Below are 26,214 nucleotides of genomic sequence, written 5' to 3' on the forward strand. Positions count from 1 at the left end.
ATCTCAGGAAGACGGAAGAAACTTGGCCACTTTACCAGGCTCACGTGTAGATTACTTCCTACCCAAAGTCACCCATGAAACTGTCCCTTTCTGCACGTACCTAGGACTACAGTCTAGCTGTACCATTCTATGAGAAATATATGTATAAAATGTATGATAAGTTTAAAGTCTAAATTTTAGTAAAATTCCACCCCTATGGCAGATGAGGGGTGGGTACAAACGCAGGAGCAGGACAGCAAGCAGGATACCAGGAGGTGGGGAGATCTAAAACTACAATGGTCAGTGGGGGTCTAAAGGAAGAGCTGTGTAGTCAGGTGACAAAAAAAGTATTTCATAGAAGAAGACACACTGGAACCGAGAACATTGGATCCGAGTAGATGTAGTATCAGATTCAAGGGTGAAGAGAAGATAGGCAGTTCAGAGGATGGGAGCACAGGAGCAGAGGTTCGGAGACAGCAAATGAGGAGCATGCCTGAAGGGCATGGAGGGGCAGTGACTCTGCGAACAGGCAGTGAACAGGCTCAGCTGTATGGTGGGCCTCAACTGTACGCCTGTCCCAGTAGGAACAGACAGACCTAAACAGATGCGCGCCTCTCCCTTTGGCGATAAGATCATTGAAACAATATCTTCTAAGAAATTGGAGTTTCCCCAAGAAGCTCACACTGGAAGAAGAAGCCTGGTGCCAGACAGCAGAGGAACATGTCTCCTAGGAAGAGATTTCACAAAGTCTGACAGCTTATCAGACTATCACCATGCAGGAGGGACTGGAACCCGGACAATGAAGGTGGGTGGACCACACTGTGACCAGGGCTGCTTAGTTATGCATGCCTCTATCTAAGTAAACCTAAATCTCAAGTCAGGACCCCTGGATGGACTAGAAGGCGGTGTCTGGCTTTGTGTCCCTCTTCCCAGTACGGTCACATCGAGTACATCTTTCCTCTTCTCTTCTCCTTTTCTCAGATTAACTGGTCTGTTGAGGGTGGGCAGCAGGACCTAGCTCATTAGGGCTGCCAGGGCCCAGACTCTGACCCTCACCACTCTGGAAACAAAGGGAGGAGGGCAGTATAGCCATTCTATGTTTTTATCTTTCCTGTCAATCAGCTTCCTTAAGGCAAGAGACATTGGTGTCCATGTGCCACTGGCACTGGTATGAGGTCTTCCCTGTGGTTGGCTCTTATCCAGAAAAGAAGCAGCATCCCGGCCTCACGAGCCTGTACAGGTAATCAGGTATGGGGTGAGCATTACAGGAGTGTCTATATAATCTCACGTCCAAGGAGTCAGTGGTGCTCTGGAGGAGGTGATGGGGAATAGGAGCGGGAGGATGTTACGAGTCTGGAAAACAGACTGGACAGATGCACAATAACACAAAGAGCCGTGGTCTCTAATAAGTACCAAGAGTGTTGACCTCCCATAACCTTTCCAAACACAACCGCAGGGGAGAGCAGCCCACAATCAAAATTCACCTGCATTGCAAAGCCACCTAGCCAGTGTATCCCCTCTGCCTGCCCCTCTCCCCTTCCATCCTCCATCCCTCCCCTCCTTTCCTTGCTGCATCTTTCTAATCTTCTTCAGACCCTGTCATTTAGCAGGTCCTATCTGGGAATGGTGACATCTTCACCAGTCTATTCTGATACGGTCAGAAAAGTCCTCGAGTCCTTGCTGACTCCATCCAGTCTCCTGCCTCGCAAACTCCACCTGACTTCCTCACTGTGCCTTGCCTTGGGGCCACCTGTGACCTGAAGTCTGAGCAGACAAAGGTATCCAAATCCCAACCCCCCATCTCAATAAGAGCAGAAAACTATGCAGCCCTGCTGAACTGACTGAGCAACCTCACTGCTCTGAGCTCCTCTACCCACTACCCTTGTCCTAGTCACCTAGCTCCTTCAAGGGAGGCGGGGCTCATCGTCTGCTTAGCACCTGCTGCTCCTCCACCAGCTTACAGCTGTCCTTTTCCTTGCACCTCATCGCTGCCCCCCCCCCCCCCCCGCCGCCAGCACATGCGGATCTCCCACTAATGGCTACCCACAGTTCCTCACTGAAAGGATGTGCTGTAATGATGATGCGCTAGAGGTCCCCTCCAGCTCTGACCAGCATCTGCCCGAGAGTAGACCACTGCTGTGAGCTTGTTGTTTTCAGCATCTAGATCATAAAACGATTTCATTGCTACTTCATAATTTCAATGTTGTTATTATTATAAATCGGATGTCCAGGATCTGGGACACCACCCCTCCCCCCCTAGTTTACCTTGTGGCCTCATTGGTTGGCTGTCCTTGTGTCAATTAAGATGTGAGCCATTAGCCAGCGTTGCCTGCCTAGACCCTGTTTTCCTGCTTCCTCCCATTCTCTGTGTGCGTCCTCTTTCCTCTCATGTCACCATCAGCTTCTGGTCCAGCTGTGCCTGCACCAGCTGAGTCACCCCGCTGTACTGCTAATGTGTAGCACAAAGTAGAACATGTCATAACCCTGAGCAGAGGGCTATGCTTCTCAGGAGCACATTCTCTCTCCTAGAAGATACTGTCTTTTCTTCTCTTTCTAGATAGTACTGCTTCTGGATGTAATGCCTGGACCCACTGCCGTCAGCTTAGCTCCAGGCTGAGAGTGGAGGTGACCCCAAATGTGACTGAAGAGAGAACGAGAGGGTGGGCCTCCGGTTACCTCTCCCTCAAATCTTGCTATGCTATGGGACACCATACTGCATTTTAATTGGGTTCCTGCTACTAGCAACTGAGAGCATCCTAAATTGTTACAGAGGACCCAGAGAGTCCTCCATCTCTCGAGGTAATGTTGCTCAAGGTCACAAGACAAGCCTGTAACCCATCTCCTCTTGAGGTCCCTTCCTCCTTTAGAAGCTGTGCATTGGTTCCTGAGGGACAATGAATGATTTCAGAGGAAGCTGGTCACACCACTGTCTCCCTTCCTAGCACATGGTTGTTGCTAGTCCCACTCCGGCTAGGATGAGGTTTCCTTGACTGACGATCTCCGTCTCTGTCTATCTATCTGCCTGCCTCTCTCTCTCTCTCTCTCTCTCTCTCTCTCTCTCTCTCTCTCTCTCTCTCTCTCACCTACCTACCTACCCATCAGTGTGTTGTACACAGTGCATGTGTTCATATGTATGTGTACACACATATATGCACAACTGTGTATGTGAGTACATGTGCACCTGTGTTTTTAAGTGTGTCTTCCTCTCTCTCCCTCTCTTCCTTATTTTTTGAGACAGGGTTTCTCACTGAGCCTGGGACTCACCAGTTGCTTACGCTAGCTGTCCAGCAAGCTCTAGGACTCCTCTTACCTCCAGGCTCTCCCCCCAGTCCTGGGGTCACTGGTGAGCAATGCCAGCCTAGCTTTTATGTGGGTGCTGAGGATCGAAACTTGGGTCCATATGCTCACATGGGAAGCACCTCGCCCACACATTCAACTCCCTAGCCCCAGCTGATGTTATTAGTACAACATCCAAATGCTGAGCGGTCGGTGTGTGCCTGTTCCCAATGTCCCTTGTCATCTCTAACTCCAGGGTCTTCTTGATCCTTCAGCTATTTCTTGTAATTACAATTCAAGCTTAGGACATTGGGGTAGGGAGCAAATGGGTTCCTATCTCATTTCTACACACACATGGCCTTCAGAGAGTGACGTTGGGAAAGTGTCCCCAAGGGCACTGTACTTCCTAGGTCTCCTCTGAAGTGGACTAACTCAAGTTAGTACCCTGAGGGAACATACACTACCCTCAGGACAATCTCCTCGGGGTCCTTCATCCCTCACCAGATGCCCCTCTTTTGTCGGTTCCTGATCATCTACCTAGGACCACTCATTTCGCCTTCCTCCCTCCTGAGGATTTACTTCACACCCCTTCATGCCTCTAGCCAATCTGCCCCAGTGGCTAATCTCTTTCCGTTTTTTCAATTCTCTTTTTGAGATCCCAGCTGTCAGGGAGTAAGACTCTGCCATCCCTGCCAGTCCATCAGTGCCCTCGTGGTTCGGCTGTCCATTCCAAGCCGTCTCTTCAATGTCCTAATTGCCTTCTCCCTCTGTTATTATCGACTAATTCCATTCTGGAAAGCATTTGGGCCACAGGCAGTAAAAAGTGGCTTGTGTCATAAAAGGCCTTGTCCCCGTCTCTACTTCTGAGTCCATTGGGAAGGAAAGGGAGACATTTCTGCTGTCCCTTCTCCTTCCTTTCCATTTCTTCTTCCTCTCATGATTGACCCCTCCATCTTTCTGATGCCCCCACTGCCCATCTGTGTGGGTGCAAGCCTGCCTCTTGGCTTTGTCTCTGCTTCTGCTGTCTCTTGCTATTCCGTGTTGTCTCTGTCTCTTCTAAATTGTAGATCCCCTAACTGGCTCAATCCTCATTTAAAATCCTCTCTTCTTTCTTGGCACCAAGAAGCTCTTTGGCAAGGAACCCTCTATTCTCTTGTTTTTATATTTTCGTTTGGTTCTTCACTGTTATTTTCTTTTGAGCTGTTTTGCAAATTGTTTTGGGGGATGAAAGACTCTGTATAAATTAAGACGAATCAATTCTGACTCAGGGAGTTGCGGCTGGGTTCCCTTCCCTCCCTGAAAGGAAAACAAGAATATCTTCTAGAAACACACCTGTAACCCCTATCATCCCCAAAGCATGAAGGACTGGATTCTCAGTCTCCTCCTAAAGGCCTATTTGCCCATGAACCTCTGGAAGCTTCAATTCTGCCCCACAAAATAATATGAGGGCAGGGACTATCAAGATCTCATGGACTAGTTCTTACAATCTGGATTTTATTCAACAAAATAAACACTTAATTACAAACATCTGCTTTAGCCTAAATTCTAATTACTTAATCTAGCCATCTGTAATTTTAATGATTTCCCACGATTTTTGTTCTTTGCGGCATGATTAATGGGAATGGCATATGAAACTAGTGGGCGTGTGTGTCCCTTCCCTCCACTCCCTCTGCGCTGGCTTTGTCTCAGGCAGGAAGCGCATCTGTGGCATACCACTAGCCACCTGGAAGCTTCTTGGCCAGGCTAAGCACGCCAAGCTTTCTCCTAGATATCTTTAGCCCGGTCCTTACTTTGAAACCCTACAAACCAGACTCCCCATTTGTGGAGCCCCACCTGGGATTGTGAGGAGGCAGGGAAGCGGGCAGCCTCTCATACAAGCCTAAAGAAGAAGAGAGAGGGGAATCAAGAGTGGAGAGATGCTATAGAGGAAAGAGAGGGAAGCAGAAAGAGAGTGAAAGGGAGAGGGGGAGGGGAAAACTAGAGAGAAGGAATGGAAGAGAAATCTGAGAGAGGAGGAGGAAGAGAATAGATATCCCGCAGAGGCGGGAGCCTGTGCAGCCTTTCTGTAAGCCAGCATGGGAGAGAACCCAGGCTGTGGTTCCCTAGAACCCACTCCCTCACCCTCTGGCTCTCGGCCATGAGGAGCTGGGCTGTCTGTAGGGAGAGGTTCTAGGCCTCCAGAGAAGCAGAAGAGGCAGCCCTCGGAAAGGTGAGCTGCAGAAGTGAGAAGGCTTGGAGGAACTGCGCTATCCTCACTGCTGTCAGCTCCCCTTCCCAGGCTCCTTTCTTCTCAGAGGCCATTGCAGAGAGAGGGTGGCTGCAAAGATTCCTATGGGGAGAAGTCAATCTAGGTGCCAGCCCCGGCTGTATAAAAACGAGGCCCCACCTGCCACCCTGCTCTCCTGGGCCTGTTTTCTCATTGTCAGAAGTGGACAACCATCTTTGAACTGTTTACTAGGATGCCATGAGGAAGGAAAAAGGCCAAGGCAGGTAATATTATGGGATGTGTCACAGTGCCTAAGCAGAGGTAAGCCTGAGTAAGAACAGGCACCCTTTATGCAGGCAAGAAGGCCAAGGGTGCCAGGAGGGGAAAGTAGATTTAAGGAGGAGCAGGACCTGTGAGGACACACGGAGACTGACCTAAGTTCAAGGCTCAGCTTGTTTGCACTCCAGCAGAACACTGTCTGCTACCCAGACCCCTTCCAGCATTCCTGGGAAGCAGGAGACTCTGAAACTGGCTAGGAAGGTGACCCATGGCAACACCATCTGTAGGTGACTTCCACAGGGCAGACCAGCCTCTTCAGGTCTTAAGAACGAGACTGAAAATGCTCCTTCTCCACCCAGGGAAACCAGACCCTTTGTCCCATGCATAAAGAACGAATGGCAAGTCTCACACCAATTAATATCAGGGATACCCTGAGTAGTATTGTGTAAATATTACAGAGTGCTTTTACACAAACTACCATGACCATGAAGTCCCAGGAGAAACGTTCACAGGGAATCACTGCTTGCTGTGTGGTCCTTAGTTGACCACATCATTGTGGTTCAGCTCCTGACTGGGCTTGCCTCCCACCTTCTAGGAGGCCTTCTCTGACCTCTGCAGCCCTCCTCTCTGTTCTTTCCGCAGCATCACTGGGCCTCCAGAAGCCATTCTTTCAGATGCAATGTGGCTCACATTCTTGGTGCATCTTGGAAGCCAGTAACTTTGGCCCTGCCTCATTGTATGGAGCATGTGGTAGACCACAGAGCGTTAGAGCCCAGGGGCATCTAGAGGACACTTACCGCAGGGCCAGTGAAGGGCACATGGTCACAGTTCTCCTGCCAGGACTGGTTGAGGCTCTGGGAGAACTCTTGGAAGAAAGCATGGGATTGGTTGAAAATGGAAAATCCTAAGATGTTGACTCTGTCATCCACAAGACTGTCCATTCTCTGGAGGGAGAATTCCTAGGCAGATGGGGCAATCAGAAAGAGAGAGCACAGTTAGAATGGGGGAGAAGAAGAAAGAACAAGAGGGAGCACGCTGGGGCTGTGGCCAGCTCAGGACACACGAGGTGCTTCCTGAGTGCTCAGTATACAGAATAACTAAGAGTGGTTCTTCTGGGGTTCAGGGAGGAAAAGAGAATTCAGTACATTAGCTCCTAAGCCAGGGAAATAGAAGATGTGACCGGTGAAGACAGACACAAGGAATATGTGTGGCGGGTGGAGGGAAGTTCACATCCTCGGCAGGTCATCTCTGGAGCCAGGCCTGAAGGCAATTTCTACACAGAGAATGCTGAGAATGTGGGTAGACACAGGCTATTCTCTCCAGAAGTCATTATAGATAGGCTCTGAGGGAGAAAGGACGTGGCCATCCACTGTGGTGCCCGTGGCACTTTGATGAAGGCATGAGCTCTTCCTTGAAGTACGGTTCTACCATCAGAATCACCCCAACGGTCTTTCTCAAAATGGACCACCACCATGCTGAGTCTATACGTCCAGAGCTTAGTCCAGGTGGGATAATCACTAGTCATGCACACCAAAGTTCCAGAAGCACTGAATGAACACACAGGACACACACACACACATACATATACACACACACACACACACACACACACATCCTGGGGAGGATGGAGCGGTCTACTGGGGTCAGAGGTCACAGGCCTAAATGCTAGGGAGCATCCCAGACTAGTCAGTCCCGTGAGGGGTGGGAGTGCTAGTGGAGTGTCAAAGTCATGTTTGCTTTCTAAAATGTCAACCTGAAGGTGTGCAGACAAGGTTGTATCTCCATGTGTCATCACCGTTTCTGTTCCTTTCATACATATGCAAGTATTTCTCATATGCTAGACACTGTTCTAGGCAGAGAGGACATGCATAGGGGAACGTCCTTGCTGTACTCAAGGGCCTCACAGGAGTCGAAGAAACAGACAACAAGGAGCCGAATGCATTATCACTTCAGACAGCTATGAGTGTGGGAGCAGGGGCCGCTGCAGTCAGAGAAATGGGGTATCGGGGGCAGTGACATCCAGAAGTTCACATCCAGAAGTTCACGGGTGTTCACCCAGTCATCCATGCTGTGATAGTCAGTGACAGCTGTCAGTTAGACAGGATCTCAGATCGCCTAAGAGATAAGTCTCTAGGTGCATCTGTGGGGAATTACAGCAGCCTCTGGCCCCACCTGGGAAGGATGTCTTAATTAGCCGAATTTGGTGGCTCTGGACTGCACCAAGAAGCAGAGGCTGGCTGAGCACAAGCATTCATTGCTCTTAGTTTCCTGATTATGGATACGACGTGAGCAGCCATTTTAAGCTCCTGTGTCCATTACTCCCTTCCCAGTTCGGATGGATTGTGACTTTCAACTATGAGCCCAAATGAACTCTGTCTCCTTTTATTTGTTTTGGCCTGGTATTTTATTCCAACAATGTGCTAGGTAACTAAGACAAATGGCCTTTACCCTATCACCCAGTCTTTTCCCTGGACCTCCTTTGACCCTATACAAGAAACCAGGGGAAATATGTAGCTTATTCTGCTCACCCATCTGTTCCTGTAAAAGGGCCTTCAGATGCGGGGCAGGCCGTCCTCTCAGACTGAAGCTGTATCCATTGCGTGCTCATTCAGAGTGCCTCACACACATGGCTCCCTGACCCGTGGGCACATAGTATTTACAGACACTAGAAATGACCCATCAGTCACTCAGTGTGATGTGACAGATGGCGGGTGCCTTAGGCTTGCTTCCTGGCCAGGTGGAAACACTGCTTTCTTTTAGCAGTGGTCTCCTTTTTTGATGATTTTGCTCTCTTAGCTCCTGGTACTCCCGCTCGTATCTTGCCCCCACCTACAGCCACTGCCAATGCCTTAGGCTCTGAGCTTTACCTGCCCGGATTCCAGCCTTGTCTGCTTTGGCTAACACACTGGAGTTACAAAGACTCCTTTGCAGCCACCAAACCCAGCAAAGCAGACTTGGATGAGGATGAAGTATGTTTTGGACTCTGCCACCCTCCCATTAGGGGATCACAGACGTGCCAGAGAATGTACTGATTCATAAGCTGGTATTATGTCCTGTCTCTCTACCAGGGCAGCTGCCCAGCCACTGTGGGCTATCAGCAGGCAGGAGAGGGCAGATGGCTAATGAGAAAAGATGTATTTGGCAAGGGTGAGGTGACTAAGGAACAGAGCCAGGCTGCTGTTGGGAAACCGAGGGGCTTTGCTGACCATGGATGGAGAAGCCAAGGGCTATCCTATCTTTCTGGCTTCCTTATCAATGTGGGCAGACAGACATAGACACCTATGTGCCTATCCATATGTACAGCCTGATAGACGAAGGCCCATTTCAAGAAAGTCCTGACATCACAGATGCCCATATTCACAACAGCACCAGGCAGTGCAGAGGAGGCAACGGCTTCTGGGTCAAACCCAACTTCCTCACCACACTGGATGTCTGACCTTGAGCAAGGACTTCGACTTTTCTGGTCTTTGCAGCCACACTTTGTAAAGAAGGACGGATGTTACTGGGAACCTCCTATGAGAACATGGCCCACCAAATCAACAACGCAGGGCACACAGGGGCTCACAGAGACTGGTGCAGCAAGCACAGGTCTGCAAGGGTCTGCACCAGTCTTCTCTGTGCACATGCTATGGCTGTTAACTTGGTGGTTTTGTGGGACTCCTAACAGCAGGAACTGGTGTATCTTTTGCCTTCTCTTGAGACTCTTTTCCTCCTATTGGTTGCCTGGTCTGGCCTCAATATTAGGGCTTCTTTCTTGTCTTGCTGTATCTTATTTTGTCCTGTTTGGCTGTCCTCTCTTGGAGGCCTCCTTTTGTTCTGAAGAGGTAACAGACTGGGTGTAAATCAGGGAGAGAACAGAGGTGGGGGTTGGGGGGAGTGGAGGGAGGGAGTGGAAGCTGTGGTCAACGATTATTGTGTGAGAGAAGAATCCATTTTCAATAAAAAATAATTCATGTGGGATTTCCCTCTATATGCTGTGAATATGTTTTGCTACATTGGTTAATAAAGAACCCGCTTTGGCCTATGACAGAGCAGAATATAGGTAGGTGGGGAAAGTAAACTAAACTTAATGCAGGCTGAAAGAAAGCGGACTCAGGCAGACACCATGTAGTTGCCAAAGGAGAAAGATGCCAGAACCTTACTGGTAAGCCACAGCCTTGTGGTGATACACAGATTAATAGAGATGGGTTAATTTAAGATATAAGAACTAGCTAGAAACACACCGGAGCCATTGGTCAAACACTGTTTAATTAATATAGCTTTTGTGTGATTATTCAGGTCTGAGCGAACGGGAAATGAAAATGCATTCTCCAGTTACAAATAATAATAAAAAAAGAAACCTCCTATGTTGTTCCAAGAAACAATCAAGGTACCTGCGAAATGGCCCACCAGTGGGTAAAAGGTGCTTGCCACAAAGCCCAAAGATCAGAGTTCAATCCCCTGGACTCACATGTCACAGGAGAGAACCAACTCGAGTCAGGTTGTTCTCTGATCCCTCTATAGAAACACTGGCATATTCACGATATGATGCACACTCCCCCGCCCACCCATTCATTTCCCTATACACTATCAAATAAATGAGTGAAGAAAAGAAGAAATGAGACAAGTATAAGGCAGGCTTATTGTCATTGTCTGGCAAGGGAGAAGTACTCAGTGGATAACGGTTACCCAAGTACTCCCGCGAGATCTGAGTAGCATCTGGCCCTCTCCTTCCCTAGTCCCACTTGGAAGCCGAAGGGAGGAAGTACCTCCTTCAGCATGCTCTTGGCAGAGTCAGAATGAATGGGTTAATTGCAGACACTCAGAGACAGTCTCCCCAGAAGTCAGCCAGTCTGTCTTCCTGCCTTTCAATCCCTACCTCCTTGTCCCTTGACTCTATTCTATTTCCTAGTTTCAAAGGCCTCTTAAGATGAAACGATTTCAGAGGCTTCCTTGGTGATTCGTGCTATTTATGACGACTCATTGGAGAGCTTGCCAAAGGACCAGAGAGAGATGGCAGGTCCTTTGACAGCAATTTCCCGGGACATGGCAGGATTTTATTCTGCCAGTATCTGGACTGCGTGTGTGTGTGTGTGTGTGTTTCTGAAGCAAACTTTCTGAGAGTTTGGGAAACCACTGACAGCTACCTGTTGGCATCAATAAAAAAACCTTCTAAGGCAGTATTTCCCTAAGTCTGTTCCTGTGGACATTAGTTTCCCAGAAGGAGCGGACAGAAATTTCACTAAAAACAAGGTTCCATGTTCAGATAATATTAGAAATGGCCACTTATTCTATCTGCCTCTTTAAGATTCACGGCACACCCTTGCATGCTGAAGGTTGAAAGCAGTCCTGCAGTGAAGCGGCCGGCTTAATTTTGTTTAATCTCAAATTTTTCAAACACATTAACTACGGAATATATATTTTCCCCCTTCAAATCTGTGTCTCACAGTAGTGTTCTGCAGAACACAATTTGGGTACTGCTACCTTAAATACATTCAGAGAAACATTATAAGCCCCAAATCAGGTGGAAGAGATGCTGAGCTTGTAAAGGAGGAAGGCTCATCTGACCCCTCACCCCCCTCCTCCCTCCATCTCCAGGTTTAACTGTGACTGCAAACATGGCCCATTCAGGTTTCTGTACCCTTCCTGTCTCCACTACCCTCCACCCAGCCTGATTGATGGACACTTTCATAAAATGACAGACAGGGCCAGGGGTCTCAGGAGTAGACAGGTTTCCATGGCAGATCCAGGCAGCCCTGGGGTATTTGAATCTCCCAGTAAGGGCAAATGCCCAGTGGTAAGATCACATCAGGAAACAGAGATCAAGACACGGCTGTCCATGCCTCGACCCTCTCTAAGGGCTGTATGCCCCCACAGAGCAAAGATAAGCAACCCTCACTATGACCCTCACTCCCTGTACCTAGAAGAATGCCTAGTTTCTAGAATCTGATTGGCTAATGTTGGTGGAAGGAATAGTGATTGAAGGCCTCTCAAGACCGTGAGGCTCTCATTGCCGCCTCTCTGTCACCAAGCACAATCTTATTCCCATGGAAGACATAAGAACATGCACACAGGTTGTGCCAACCTCCGTTCGCTTTCTTGTGATTGGATTTTGTTATCAAAATAAACTTTAAAATTAAAATAAACTATAAAATGTTTGTATGGTTGTCCCCCCATATGTGTACATGTTTGTGTATGCTATGGTATGTAAAATCCAAATAACTAGAGTTGAAGGTGAATGCCCCATGGGTGAGGGCTGTGTGGAATGGTCACCATAGATGGTAGAGCTCAACGGAGTCTCCCCACTTCCCTGGAAGATATGACATTTCCCAGGTCTTGGTTTACATACAGTCATCCATTCGTGGATTGACTGCTTGAAGCTCCCTGGACTGCAGGAACCACCTAGGCCAGGGAGCAAGGGCAGGGTATGAGGAGAGCACAGAGTGGGGGATAGGGCCAAGGGAAGGGGAGATGTTCAAGGGAGAAGAGGGGAAAGAAGGGCAGGACTGAGGTTACTACTGCTCTGCCCCCTTTCCTCACTCCCACTGCAAGAAGGCATTCTGGGCTATTTTTCTAATGAGAAAAGATTTGCTAGCCATATGCTTCATCCTATTCAGGGTCCAAATATCAAGGAACCCACAGCTCAGATGCTAGAGGTTTAGGACAGTGGGTGGAAAACAGATCTGTGCTTGTGGACAGAGCCAGGGGAGGGGAAGGTGTCGTCTCGGAGGACCTTGTGCCTACATTAACCAGCCAAGTCCATTAGTCAACCCGGGGACAGGCCAAGTTTGGTCAAACGCAGCTGCAAGAATAAGAGCTCCTAATGACTGAGTTTGCCTGTGTCTGGCTTTAAGGAGAAAGGCAAGAAGCCACGTCAAGATCATCTCAGAGCCCAAGCAAGCCTCCTCTTCTACAGTCTGGGGCCATATGCACATCCTAGTCTCTGGTACCTACGCTAGAGACTGTAGCCTCAGCTCCCTCTTTTAGAAACTCCATGCCCAGTTCATTGATGATTCTGTCAGACCTGCCTCCTAAATCTCCCTCGAATTTATCCCTTCCTTCCCAAGCCCACCAGTGTAGGACCTCATCATCTCTCTTTTGTGATGGCAGCATATTTAATGAAAATTATACAACTGATCTGAGGGGGACAAGGCCACTCTACTGTACAGCACTATTTTTTTTCTGATGACAGTACAAATGGGGTCTGCTGTCATTGTGCAATGTGACAATCTCATTGGAAAACAAAACAAAATGTGTGTTAGAAAGAACAGGTTTGGGGTTTAATGTTCATGTGCACAGATTCTAGCCGTGGTCCACAGCGGTCTCTGCGGTGTCAATTCCTTTACTTATAGTAGATAGAAACAGCATCCCCCTGTAGAACAGCACCCAGTGCATGGGAACCCCCAGACATGTGAGTTCTCTTGTCTCACATGCCGCCAGTCTCTGTGCTGTGACTTTAAACAAAGAAGGCCTGAGCAGTCTTCTTCTTTCCACTCTCTGGCTACCCTACCCTGAGCTGCATCTGGGCCCTGCCCCAGAGGAAATATCCGGCCTGAGGGTTTCTCCACACCCCCTCTTCTACATCCCTCCGCAAGAAGCTATTCTTAGCTCCTTGTCAAATGAGAACACTTAGCCAGGTTGTCATAAGGTGTTAATTGCTTGGTGAGGCTATTTGTGTCCAAAGAGGAAGGCTGGAGTTCAAGTTCTGGACTTCTTCAACCCTAAATAGCATTAATAAAGTAATGATTGTAGTACTGCCACAATCTACTGGCCACCAACTGAGTGCCAGTCAGAACTAAGCATATTTCACCCGTGATCTCTATTTATCCTTAGAGCAAGCCTTATGGTATGGAAGTTAATCTTGGCATCTCATGGTTTCTGAGACCCTGAGCATCAAAGTGGTTTTTCCAAGGCCACATGGCTGGTGAAAGGCAGTTGTGAATTCAAACCCAGGTCCTGCTGACCTTAGAACCAGCGCTGTGTCGGGGCATGATGCATCATAAAGACAGAAGTATTGTGATTTCATTGTGGCCAGGTTATAAAATAACCAAGGAAACCAAGTCAAAGCTAATCTCGTCCCACACAGATGGCAACTACAAACCAAATGGTTTGAGTGAGGAAGGCACTAGGAAGCATTGGCTAAGTTTCTTCCTGAGAGGGAGTTTTCTTACAAAGGGACCTGGAGCTCTGTCTTGGCTCCAGATTGAGCACCTGGATGGCAATGGATGGTAGGGACTTGGGAAAGCTGTTCTGTTCTTTATCTTATGCTCAGCATTTGGAATGGATGCCAGAGAACTGGAGATATTGTGTGGCTAGGATGGGACAGCACAGGATGTGTTGGGCTCGGCTTTGTGAACTTTCCAGCTTCTGCAGAGAGCTGGGCAGGAGCCACTCAGTAAAGCCCCTCTGGGGGCCTCTATTTGGGAGCCATCTTCATGTGGTTTCACGTGTAGTGGAATGGCAATGAGGAAGACGGTTTGGACAGGGAGATTTCCTGAAGCTTACAGGGTCAGCCTGTTGCAAAGGCGACCTCTCTGTTTTTGCACAAGGCACCAGGCCTTCACTGGCACACTCTTCAGGGGCCATTTTCTGGCAACCATGAGCCCTCCTGGCCCATAAGCTCCTGTTGCTTAGTGTTGGTGTGTTCTCTTCTGTATCCCTGGCACCACAAGGAGACTGTTGAAAATAAAAACTACCTTCTTTGGGTGGTAGAATGCAGGGTGGACTGTGGAGATGTCCCACAGTCAGTAAAGTACTTATCACACAGCAGAAGGACCTGAAATCAATGTCTAGAAACCGCTTCTTAAAAAAATCAGGTATACACTTATAATCCCAGGATTGGGGGTATGGAGTGGAGCAAAGACTGGTAGATCCCAGGGCTCACTGGCCGGCCATTTTAAGCCTAATCTGTGAGCTTCTGCCCAAGGAGGGGGTTCATCTCAAAGACAAGGTGGAAGGCTCCTGAGGGAAAACAGCTGAAGCTGACCTCTGGCCTCAACATACACAGGTGTGCACACACAAACACATGCACATAAACAAACACTGTCACTTTGGCCTGGAGAACAATAACACAAAGCTTGCACAGAACAGGCATGGTCCTGGAGCAAGAACTTTGAAACCTGGTGTTCTCCATTGCTATTGGGTCCTAGATTTTCCTCTCTGAAACCCAACACCAGAATTCAATTCTTTTTTAAAATTCTTTTTCCTTTTCTTTCCTTTTCTTTTCTTTTTTCCTTTTAACTAGACATGCTTCCTCATTCCTAAATCACAGCTATGATGGTTCAGAGCTGTTGTTGAGGTTAAGGGGAGTCAGTGTATAGGAAAGTTATGTGTGCTCTGAGAATAGGATGCAGGCTCCCTGAATTATTGGCATGTCTGTCTATCATGCGCTTTCAAGTGTCATTAGTAGGCATTAAGGAAGACAGGGAGGCCAGGGAGCCTTCACGAAGCATATCCTGTGCCTGCTGAAAAGGTGGCCACTTGCATAAGGTGGCAGACTTCCCATTGGCCCTTCAACCTTACTGGCTCTTTTTAATCTTATTTTATTGAGATAGGGTCCCACTATGTAGCTCTGGCAGGCCTAGAATTTGCTATGTGAAACAGGCTGACCTTGAACTTATAGCAATTCATCTGCTTCTGCTCTTGAGTCGTGGAATGTGCAGCATCACACCTGGCTCCTTTTTTCATATTTATTTATGGTGTGTGTGTGTATGTTACACATGTGTCACAGTATGTGTGTGGAAGTTAGAGGACAACTTGCAAGAGTCAGTTTACTCTTCCTACAATGTGGGTTTTTGGGATCAAGCTCATGCCAGGCTTGACGGCAAGTGCCTCCATCCATCTGCTGAGTCAACTCATCTCCCTGTGCATCTCTCTTCTTGCCAGGGCCCCAGGCAACCTATAAATGGAATGATTTTAGCATCACTATAGCCTCTGGAATCCTTTTTAGTTTAGCCACCTGGACCCGACTGGGTCATGACTGTCCTTATGGTCTCTTCATTCCAGAACATCACATTTCTTAAGAGTCAACCCCCTTCTCGGCAAGATTTTCTGCTGCTTCCATAAACCTCATTCTTTGGCCCCCACTGCTCCACATTCATCCTCAGCCCCTAAACTGCCTGGGGAGCACACTGCAGCCTTGTGTCAACTCAACCACAAGGTTGAGTTGACATGTATTCTGCAATATGCTCCTACCTGCTTCTGCTGCTGTGGCTCCACAGGGCTGGTGTAACTTTGGGTTCGCTCCACACACTAACACAGGATGGGGTTTCTGCACATTCCCACTTAGAGAACAAAGAAGCCAAGTGCCCGGAGGTGAGCATTTCCCCCAAAAGACAGAAATGGGAGGAAATCCTGCTGCATGCAAGCTAGGAGTCTCTTTTATTCTTACTTCACACTCAGCATCGGGCAAGGCTACTAGGAGATGCAGTCACGCACGCCTCCTCGCTGAGGCTGTTAATGACTGACAACTTAAAATGCTGTCACCCTGGGAGTCCCACGAACACCAAAGACTCCAATTTCCCAACCTGCTATTACGAAGCGGAGATGATGGAAGGAGTCCTGAGATCATGTCACCCCTCAACTTGAACTCTGTGTCTTCCCACCCCACTTGGCTCCTCTCCCTTGGAGCCCTCTCTGTGAATGTCGCCATTATCCACCAATCTTTCAAGTTAGAGTTTGGAAGTCACCCTGCACTTCCCTCATCCTCCCGCCAGCCACACCCGCCTCTGCAAGCCTGTGTGCATCCGCTGGCTTCTGCTTGAGACCATTTTGACTTTTCTACCTCTTGACTCTGCCCCGCTCCCATCCCCCACCACTTCTGCCTTGCTTCTTGTCCTCATCAGCCTATACCTACCCTTCCTCTGGTTTTACAGTTTGCCAACTTCCTGCCATACTCTTGCTGGAGGGAAGTTTCTCGAACATGAATTGGACTGTGAACAACATTCCCACCAGCCCCAGCGGCACGCAAGACACAGTTAGACACACACGTCCTTGGATGATTCCTGCCCTCCTTTTACACAGTCCTCACCTAGACCTTCTCCATGACATGCAATGTGCCCTACAGCACCCCTAGGGTCGTATGAGAGCTTCTTATAACATAAGTCTGTAAAAAGCCACCATCCCCAGTCCTGGCTGCTGCTTGAAGCACATTCGCAGTATATTCACTTGGGCGGATCCCATACTGAAAGCAGTCAGCACACACCTGCCATCTCACTTGGGCAGTCGGGGTCTTGAGACTTCCCGAAACTCTTCTCTATAGCCATATTTATTCACTTCTTTTCAGGACCTGACACACGGTGGAGGCCAGGCCCCTGACCCTGTCTCACAAATCCCGCCTTAGCTATTCTTAGCAAGGCCCTACAACCAGCAGAAGTTCGGGATCTCCAGGGCACCTTGGCATCCTCTCCTGTCCTCCCTTCCCTCCTCCTTCCAAAGGCCACCTAACTGTGGTACCTGCCAGTCTATTTATCTGCATCAAAGCCTGTGCCCGCTGCAAGCTGGAAGATTGCTTTTTGTGTAATAGGTCTTTGAAGACGGTGGCAGCTGGGAGGCTAATTCATGCCTGTCAGTGAGTCCTGTTTAATGGAAGATTTGGCCCCAAACCTCCCAGCTCCCAGCTCCCCTGGATTCTTCTCCCTGCATGCTTCCTAGTAGTCATTTACTCCCATGACCCGAACATACCTATCTATTCTTCCCAGGAACCGTGTCCGTTTTCTGCTTTGCCTTCCCAGGGTGAGCCCGCAAACAGGACTTCCCAGGCAGAGCATAGTCTGTCTTACTCACTGCTCTGTCCCCCGCCCTGCACCCCATGCCTGTGCTCAGCAAGTGTTCAAGGTATTCATTAAATGAATTAATGTTCTCCTGGAAACACACTCTTGGAGTGTAACCACCTTTACAAAGACGTCCATCATTTGCTCCCACAAAGAGGGAGACAGAGGCCAGGTGCTAAGTCCTCCTTTCTCCGCTGCAGCAGCTGGGACTGTCATGGCTTTGTCCTGAGAAGACTGTTCTGTCTCTGGGTTGGGTGCTAAATTAGCAGTTGTTAACTATGTCGAGCTGTGCAGCTTAAGCTTCCAAGAGTGAAGCTGACATGAAAAATGGTGGCCACCTTGTGTTCCTGCCGACGGGCTAAGGAGAGCTGCCGCTTTTATGTAAGCTTGCTTCCTATATCAGGCGCCAAGTCCTTGCTTCTGAGGTCCTCTGCATCCAGGAGCCCTAGTGAGACCTCTCACCTTCATAGCAGAAGGTCAGTGTCCCCTTTCCTAGGTCCCAGTACATTGCCTTCGGGTACATAGACATACATACACCTCAGGCGCCTCCCTTCTCACCATGGCAACAGTTGTCTGGGAAGATGAGTGATGCTGTCAGTCAGTGGTTACTGCCTCTTTACTGACTCCAGTGGCTCCACCTCTGCATCAGGTTCCACGAGAGGCGGCAGCTTGCTGGCTGTGATGTGTTCCAGGCCACAAGGCTCTGCGAGGGGTTTTAACAACAGCCAGAAGCATCCGCAGCTGATGACCCAGAGGTGGGGAGCGGTGAGGAGTAAGACAAGAGGAAGCCAAGGGGCAAGTTTGTAAGTGGCCTCAGGAGTTTGAGGTTTACTCTAGGGTAATGGGAAGCCCCCAAAGAGCAAGAAGATCAGGAAGGGTTGAGGAAGACTGTAACTTTCCAGCTAAGATAAAAAAAAGCAGGTCTTTGAAATTTACAAGAGGTGTCACAAGGTGACGTTTCTGACAAGATGACAGGTGCCCTGTTACCCTTGGGCTGTGAGGAAAAGGCGCCAGCACCACGGAGCCAGCATGCAGGATGCCTCCAATGGTGATTAATTGAGCTGTGGATGCCTTTGACACTGAGTGGAGGATGGAGAAGCTGGATTGCTTAATAATAACAGCACTTGCTACTCCTAATGGTGCTTGTAATACAATAGCACTTATAATGTAATAATAATAATAATATGATTTGCCATGGTGTGTTTTCATCTCATTCTCCTTGTGCTGCCCAAACAGCCATTAATCCCAAACGCTCCTCTCAGCAGGACCAGAATTCCTCAGGGTAGAAAGCACTCCTGAAAGCGTCAGAAGTCTCGGAGGGCCTCAGTTTCCCCTTTTACTCTGCTCTCTGCATCCCTCAAGGACCCTGTTTATATTGCATCGTCTGAGGCCCCGATATGTGCTCTGCCTGGAGCCAGGTGTTACTCACCACAGGGTCAGGCAGTGAACTGATTTCCCGCCACAACTGTCCCCAGTGACTCGTCCTTGTTCCCTGGCTTCCTTTGGCCTTGTCTAGCCCTCACTAGTGGTAATGGGGAAATTAAAAGGAATTAGCTAACGGTCAGCATGCACTGTAGGTATGATCCTAAGTGACACTTAGGACTCCCCACCTCCTAGCACACACACACACACACACACACACACACACACACACACACACACACACACACACACCATCCCTGCAGCAGGGCCTGTGGTGAGCTTTACTTCCATGACTATTATACACCACTTCATATACTTCATCCAACTCACCCACAGGTGAGTTTGCCCAGGCTGGTTGCGGGACAGAAAGTCAAAGAGATCTAAAGGGTAAGGGGTGGGGCTCGAGTGAAGTCTCCTGCTGATGAGATGGAGCAGGTCCTGGACGAAGGCTGGAGACCTGCTCCAGATGCCCAGTGCTCACCCAAGCCAAGAGTCAACAAGAAACAGAAACGTCAGCTTTCTAGCCTCAATGAAGGGAATTCCACCAGTGGAACTGGGATGAGTTGGAATGAGGGTCTGAGCTTCAGGTGACAACACAACCAGTCTGAGCAGAGCCCCATCATCATGGTAAGCCAAACTGATGACCTACATAGGTGGCTAACTTGTGGTAATTTGTTACACCGTGATAGAAAACTAATACAGGGCCTCAATGCCATAACCAGAGTGACAAAGGCAAGAGGTTGACAGGGAGGGAAATGGCGAATTCTCCCGCATACCATGTGGCTGGAGAAACTTAGATAAGATTCGCCCTTCTCCAAGCCTCACTCCCTATTGTAAAGAACCACAACCTCTGCCTTGCAGAGTCACTGTTTAGAGATCTTAAATAGAGGGCCTGGGGAGATAGGTCAGTCAGTAAAGTGCTCGGTATACTATCGTGAAGACCCGAGTTCGATCCCTAGGACCTACACAAAACACCTGGGCATGGAGGCATGCCCTCATCATCATGGCACTGGGAAAGGGGAGATGAGTGGATCCCTGGAGTTTGATGGTAGCCAGCAGGGCCTACTTGGTAAGCTCCAGGCCAGGAAGTTCATCTCAGAAAACAAGATGATACCTAGGAACAACACCAAAGGATGACCTCGGGTCTCTACACATATACATATATGTTCACTCCTTACATACATACTTTCACCCCCTTACATACAAAGATCTTTATACAAAGTACTTGGAGTGACATTTAATACTCTGCTACACTCAGAACCAGTGACAATTATTACTACTACTCCAGCTTGTGAGAATGGGTAGATTTTTATTCGTAGATCTTCTTGAGGGTGGGCACCTCGAGATTGCTAGATTAACAGACAGCAGAGATGGTTAGGTGTCTCTCCCTGAATTAATGGGACATCTGAATGATTAATAACTGTGTGACAGGGGTCAAAGTCCCTGTATTTCCCCAGAAGTCCTATCAGACAGAAGGCCTGGGCACTCAGAGGGGGCATTTCCATTATGTTTCTGAGATGCTAAGCCAGAGAAGTCCCCAGAGCCTGGTTCTTATTTCAATGTGATTTATCTCCTATGAGCGGCCAGATGCACCCAGGAACAAGCTCACCTGGGCTCAGGAAACACTCAAAAGCGTGTGCCTGGGAGTTAAAAGCAAAGATAAGGCATGAGTCCCAACTTTTATTAAATGGATGAAGCACAAGCATCTCTAACTGGGATCTGGGATCCCGGAGGGATGGATCTTCGCTGTCATCCTGTGTGTCAAACATTGACAAAGGTGTTTGTCTCACAACTGGCTGCTCTGAACCACCATGGCTTCTATGCTGTCACCCAGAGCCACAGCACCTCTGAGAAGCTGTGCCAGTTGCAACCCCAGACATGCACACCCCTGCCTCACCTGCTTAGGAACCCCCTGACTCCTGCAGACACTCCTGCCTCACTCTGGTTACCGGATGGCACAGTGGTGCTCAGGTATGTGGTAGTGACACAGTGAGGCCCCGAGGCAGGCTCCCCCTTGCACTCCAACTCTGAGAAAAATAAAGGCCCAACTCACTCATATCCATTTTAATGATTCTGTAGTCCTGGGTTAGGGGCTGCTTTTCGGGGGGTAATTCACCTCATCCCTCATTCCCCCCACTCACTGGACATTCTGATTGATTGGTCTTCATGGGCCCCAACTCTCACCATGGGGAGAAAACAATCGGAGGGACTAAGCAGACTGTCTCAAGTACAATAGTTCTTAACCTTCCATGCAACTTGAGGCAACAGCTATCTGTGCTCTTTAAGAGATGAGGTCTTCATCACTTCTTCCGAGAAAGACCTGTGAGCAGCCACATTCCTGCCAGCCAGGTGATGCAGTTCCTTTATTCCAATGTCCCCCAGTCCAGGGTATGCATCAGGTTCTACACTGCGAAGCCTAGATGCAGTGAGGAAGCAGCAGCCATCTAGAAAGCTAGGGATATGAAAAGTGGGCAGCTGTAGCTCTGGATCCTCCCAGCAGGATTTCAAATGAAGTAAACCCACCGCGTGTGGCATCGTAGAGACAGGTCAGTAGACGTGCCCACTGGCCTCTTCTGCTCCCAAAGGCTGCTACGACTCCCTAGCAGTGTTCTTCCTTCTTCTTTATGTTTCAAGCTTAGAAGCTCTCATGGTTAGGGACGAGTGCAGACCCCTGGGCCAGAGTTTGCCTGTGGGATATTTCTGAGCAGCATTCTGAGCAGACGGCACCAGCTTCGAGATGAGTCAAATTCCCCCTGCTTGTGCCCTCAAGATTTTGGTCTCTTTTTAGGCAGTGAGACTCATTTCTTTGAAGGAGGAAAATTATTTAACCACTGTCCAGTTGATAATCTTCAGGCCTGTGTTTGTGACAATTGGCCTGGGACAGATACTTGTGACTTAGGTACTGACTTAGCTCCACTGGGGACTCATGCTTTTCCTATTTTCCTGCCTTACACAGGACAGGATGCCTTTGTGAAAGTGTGCAAAGGCTTGGAAAGGTCCTTCCCACTCCCAAACACCTTCTTCATGAGTGCTGTTTCCTATACTCTTATGACTTTGTTCAAAACGCAAAGCTGTCTGAACAAGCGAGACATTAACAACAGGTATCCTCCAGCTAGAACATGGTTCTCCTACTCCTCTTCTGCCTGGCTCACTTCTGATGATTCTTCAAGGCCCACACGGTGACATCTCCACAAAGAAGCATTCTGTAAATACACCAGACAACCCAGGGGCTCTTCTCTAGTAGCCCCACACCACCCTGGGCTGTATTTATCATTTACGAAGCCCCATTGATTTACAATCTACCCGGATTCCTCTCCCTCTCCAGTGTGGCCTCCTCAGGGATCAAGCCTCTATTCATGGTCATGCCCCCTTTGCTGTCACCCTGTTTGTCAAAGGGCAGTCAGCACTCTGTTAAATTGACCTAGACAAACCTGAGCCACCAGGAAGAAAGCCTCTCGGGACTCTAGATCTCTGTGAGACCTTAGGCAAGTCACTTTGGCTCTCTAATTGTTTAACTTCACAATGACTAGGCTTAGTTAGATGCTCTTGGTGACCAAAGAAACTCAGTGCTGTCACTAACCATTGTCCCCTCTGCTGACATGGATTTGAAGGGCTCTGAGAAACAGGAGACAGGAATCTCTGGGCAACACAGTGTGAGAGATCAAGACAGTGTTTCCCAACCTGGGGGACTCTGTTCAGCTGAAGGTCAAGCAAGCCAGATGAGAACAGTGGGAGACCCTGGTCGGGAAAGCCACTTGCTTTGGTGAAATATGGGCTGGCTGGGAAAATTAATCCAGACACATGTGGTATTAGACATCCAAATCCATAAAGTCAATGACATTGAAGAAGTGAGAGGTCAGCCGGGCAGTGGTGACACAGGCCCTTCATTCCAGAACTTGGGAGGCAGAAGTAAGTAGATGTCTAACTTCAAGGCCAGCCTGGTCTACAGAGTGAGTTCCAGGACAGCAGGAGCTACACAGAGAAAACCTGTCTTGAAAAACAAAAGCAAAGATAACTAGGAGGTTTTGGGTGATCTAGCCTCTCCCCAGAGGTGGCAGGACTTGTCTAGAATCATATATAGTCCACTATCTGGCCCAACCAAGAAAAGACTTCTGCTGATTCCAACTGAGTGCTAGAAAAGTCATATGCATTCATTGCAGAGAGGATTCCAAACAACAGAAACCTCCATCCCGGCTCTGCCGCCACCGTCACACTCCTTGCTCTGGCCACCACTGGTGTCACAGCTCACTCTGCCACTGTCACTCCTGTTCTCATCTCCAGTCCATTCTGTAAAGAAGCCATGTCTGGAAGTTTTCCTCCAAGCTGCTCAAGAAGCACAATATCCTCCCTTCGCTGGATTTCTGGATGCCCACACCATACATTACTAAAGATCTCGGTGAGACACAGCCCACTGGGCCACACCAAACTGGCCCTTGGGTTTGTGACCAGACACCGGGCACATAGTAGACATTAGCTGAATGAGCATAGCTGTGTTCTAGTTTCATTTCTGTCCCTGTGATCAAATACCTTGACAATGAGCAACATGGGGAAGGAAGGAGTTTGTTTGGCTTACAATTCCAGGTTACAGTCTATCATTGAGGGGAAGTCAAGGCAGGAAGTAGAAGCAGGCCCATGGTCAAAAGCAGAAAGACACAAACACGCAAGTCTTTGCTTGTTTGTTTGCTCTTAGCTAGGTTTCTCCTTTCTGACACTGTTCAGGACGCCCTGCCTGGGGAATGGTGCCACCCACAATAGGCTGGGTCATCCTACACCAATAAATAATGAAGACAATCCCCCACAGGCCAATGTGATCTGAATAATTCCTCATTAAGATCTTCTTCCCAGGTTATTCTAGGTTGTGTCGAGGTATCGGTTAAAACTAACAAGCACAAGTTGATTTCCTGTTTTCCACAGGGAAATTGCTTAATCATGGCTGGCTAATCATTTTATAACCCTGTAACTTAGACCAAGAACTATGTTGTATTAACTATTGTGAGACAGGATCTCTCTACTTAGTTCTGGCTGTCCTGGAACTCAGTAAGTAGACCAGGTTGGCCTTGAACTCACAGAGATCTGCCTGCCCTGCCTCCCAAGCACTGGGATTAAAGGTGTGCACCACAATGCCCAGCAAAGACTGTGTGAGCCAATTACCTTGGAGAGAAGGTTTTTGTTTGTTTGTTTGTTTGTTTGTTCTGTAATTTTGTCTGGTGTTTGTTTTGTTTTGTTTTTCCTGGAGCTGAGGGCTGAACTCAGGGCCTTGCACTTGCTAGGCAAATACTCTACCACTGAACTAAATCCCAAACTCCAATTCTCAAAATAAAATAAAATAAAATAAAATAAAAAATAAAGAACAAAAATAAACCAAAACACGGAAACTTAGCTAATGCCTCTGGAAGCCCCTCTGACTCGCCCTGCTGTTGCTCCTCACAGATGCACCCACAGGTTCCAAGCAGTGACTCAGACACAGGTTAGGTCCTTTGCAGAGCACTGTGCCCCATGCTAGAGTCAGTGCCCCCTCCTTAAGAGGCTGTGTGGGCCCAGCAGACATCTGTCACCACGGCACCTGCCACCTCTCAGGCTTGCATTTGGCAGGGTGAGTGGGGGTGGGGGGAGATGTTCACAGCTCAGACAGACTCACAAGGAGCTTTTGCTTCATTATTCTACCCTGAGTTGAAATAAATACTTATTTATTCACCAAAGCATACTGGAATATGCAGAATGGCTCTCCTAAAGGGCTCAATAAAGCTGAAATATGTGGGGACTCTTAATAATTTTACAATAAACTACACTTTAGAATCAATTGCTCTGTCACCAAGAAAGTTGCCCGACTGATGGATTGTGGTGCTGGCTGGCTGGGCTGGCTGACGTGTGTGTGTGTGTGTGTGTGTGTGTGTGTGTGTGTGTGTGTGTGTGTGTTGTACTCTTCCAATGATCAATCTGGAAAAAAATCCAGACATCCCAGAAACTATAGTCCTAACGAGGTGAGGCCAGTTTTGAGATTTTTTTTTTTCCGATGAGAGTTTCAGAGTTGAGGAAACCCCGACGCAGTCATCAGGAAAATGAGGTCTCATGGTGGAGATATTCAGCTGGGAAGAAGGGGTTGGGGATAGGGAGAAGGAACATAACCAGACAAAAAGTGAGGATTAGAAACCTCCACTGCTCCTCAGGAAGCATTATTAGCCCACTTTGCCGAAGGGTCTGTGCTGATTAATCTTGACTGTCAGTTTGATGGAATTAGAATCGTGTAGGAGACAAGCCCTGGGGCATGCCTGGGAGGGCCCTCCGGGGAACCTGAACTGAGGAGAGGCGACCCACTCTAAATGGGGACAGTAGCATCCCCAGTACCAAACCCTGGGCTGCATGAAAGGGAGACCGGGAGTGGAGCGCGGATGTCCAAGTGTTCATCTCTCTCTGCTTTCTAGTCATAAATACAATGCGACCAGCTCTTTATGCTCCTGACCCCACGCCTTCCTGCCATGGTGGACTCTATCTTGTCACATGTCACCAAAATAAACCCTTCCTTCCTAAGTTACATTCCTCGGGCATTTCATCATAGTGATGAGACAAGTAACTAATGCAGGGTGCGACAGGTAAAGTAGCCGCCACATGAGCATCTCATGCAAAACAGAGCACAGGTTAAAAACTCATGTTCCCTCTGATCTCAGGCCCCGCCTGCTTCCAGGAAACTGGCCTTCCATCCTTGGTGTCACGTGACACAGAGAGGAGGCTCTCCAGTCTCTCGTGCCAGCATGGGGAAAGGGAAATGAATTACCTGAAAACAACCTTCCAGATCTGAAGGAGAGGATTTGTTCTGAAGACCTTTGGGTTCTCACTCCATGAGTCAGGATGAGTCAAGTGCTAGGCTTAGGCCTCAAGAAGCCACAGGACCCAAGATCACCAGGGCACCATGTGGCCATCAGTACCTCTTGATGGCATGGAAGCCACTCAGCACAATTGATCATGGCTAGCCTCTAATTGCATTTTCCTTCTGTCGTGGTCATACTCCGTGCCAACCTAGGCCTCAGGTTCTGATATCTCCCACCCTCAGCAGAGTTCTAACCCCTGCCTCTTGAATTCTAAATAAAGAACCCTGCCAGGTCTTCATACCCTTAAACCCAAGTCTGTCCAGGCAAGGATGAGAGGAAGGGCAACCAAGAGTCAGCAATTACCTGTGACTGTGTGGGCCACAGATTCACAGAGGCATCTTAGGGATAGGGAGAGGAGCCCAGCACTACCAGGCTGGACTGCAGCCAACCCCCTAGGTTCAACCCCCTAGAAGGGCTTTTGTGGGATGTACTGAAT

At 48.6% G+C, this 26,214-nt stretch overlaps 1 protein-coding gene across 1 annotated transcript in view; it reads right to left on the reverse strand.

Annotated features, from left to right (window-relative positions):
* Positions 1–26,214, reverse strand: part of Grik4 (glutamate ionotropic receptor kainate type subunit 4) — a 288,631-nt gene that overhangs the window by 99,961 nt on the left and 162,456 nt on the right. Inside the window, exon 7 of the mRNA XM_038322435.1 lies at positions 6,538–6,699. Within this exon, the coding sequence (XP_038178363.1) occupies positions 6,538–6,699 (162 nt within the window). The remainder of the gene's footprint in view (positions 1–6,537; positions 6,700–26,214) is intronic.

Source organism: Arvicola amphibius, chromosome 3, assembly GCF_903992535.2.
Source record: "Arvicola amphibius chromosome 3, mArvAmp1.2, whole genome shotgun sequence".
NCBI classification, from domain to species: Eukaryota; Metazoa; Chordata; class Mammalia; order Rodentia; family Cricetidae; genus Arvicola; species Arvicola amphibius.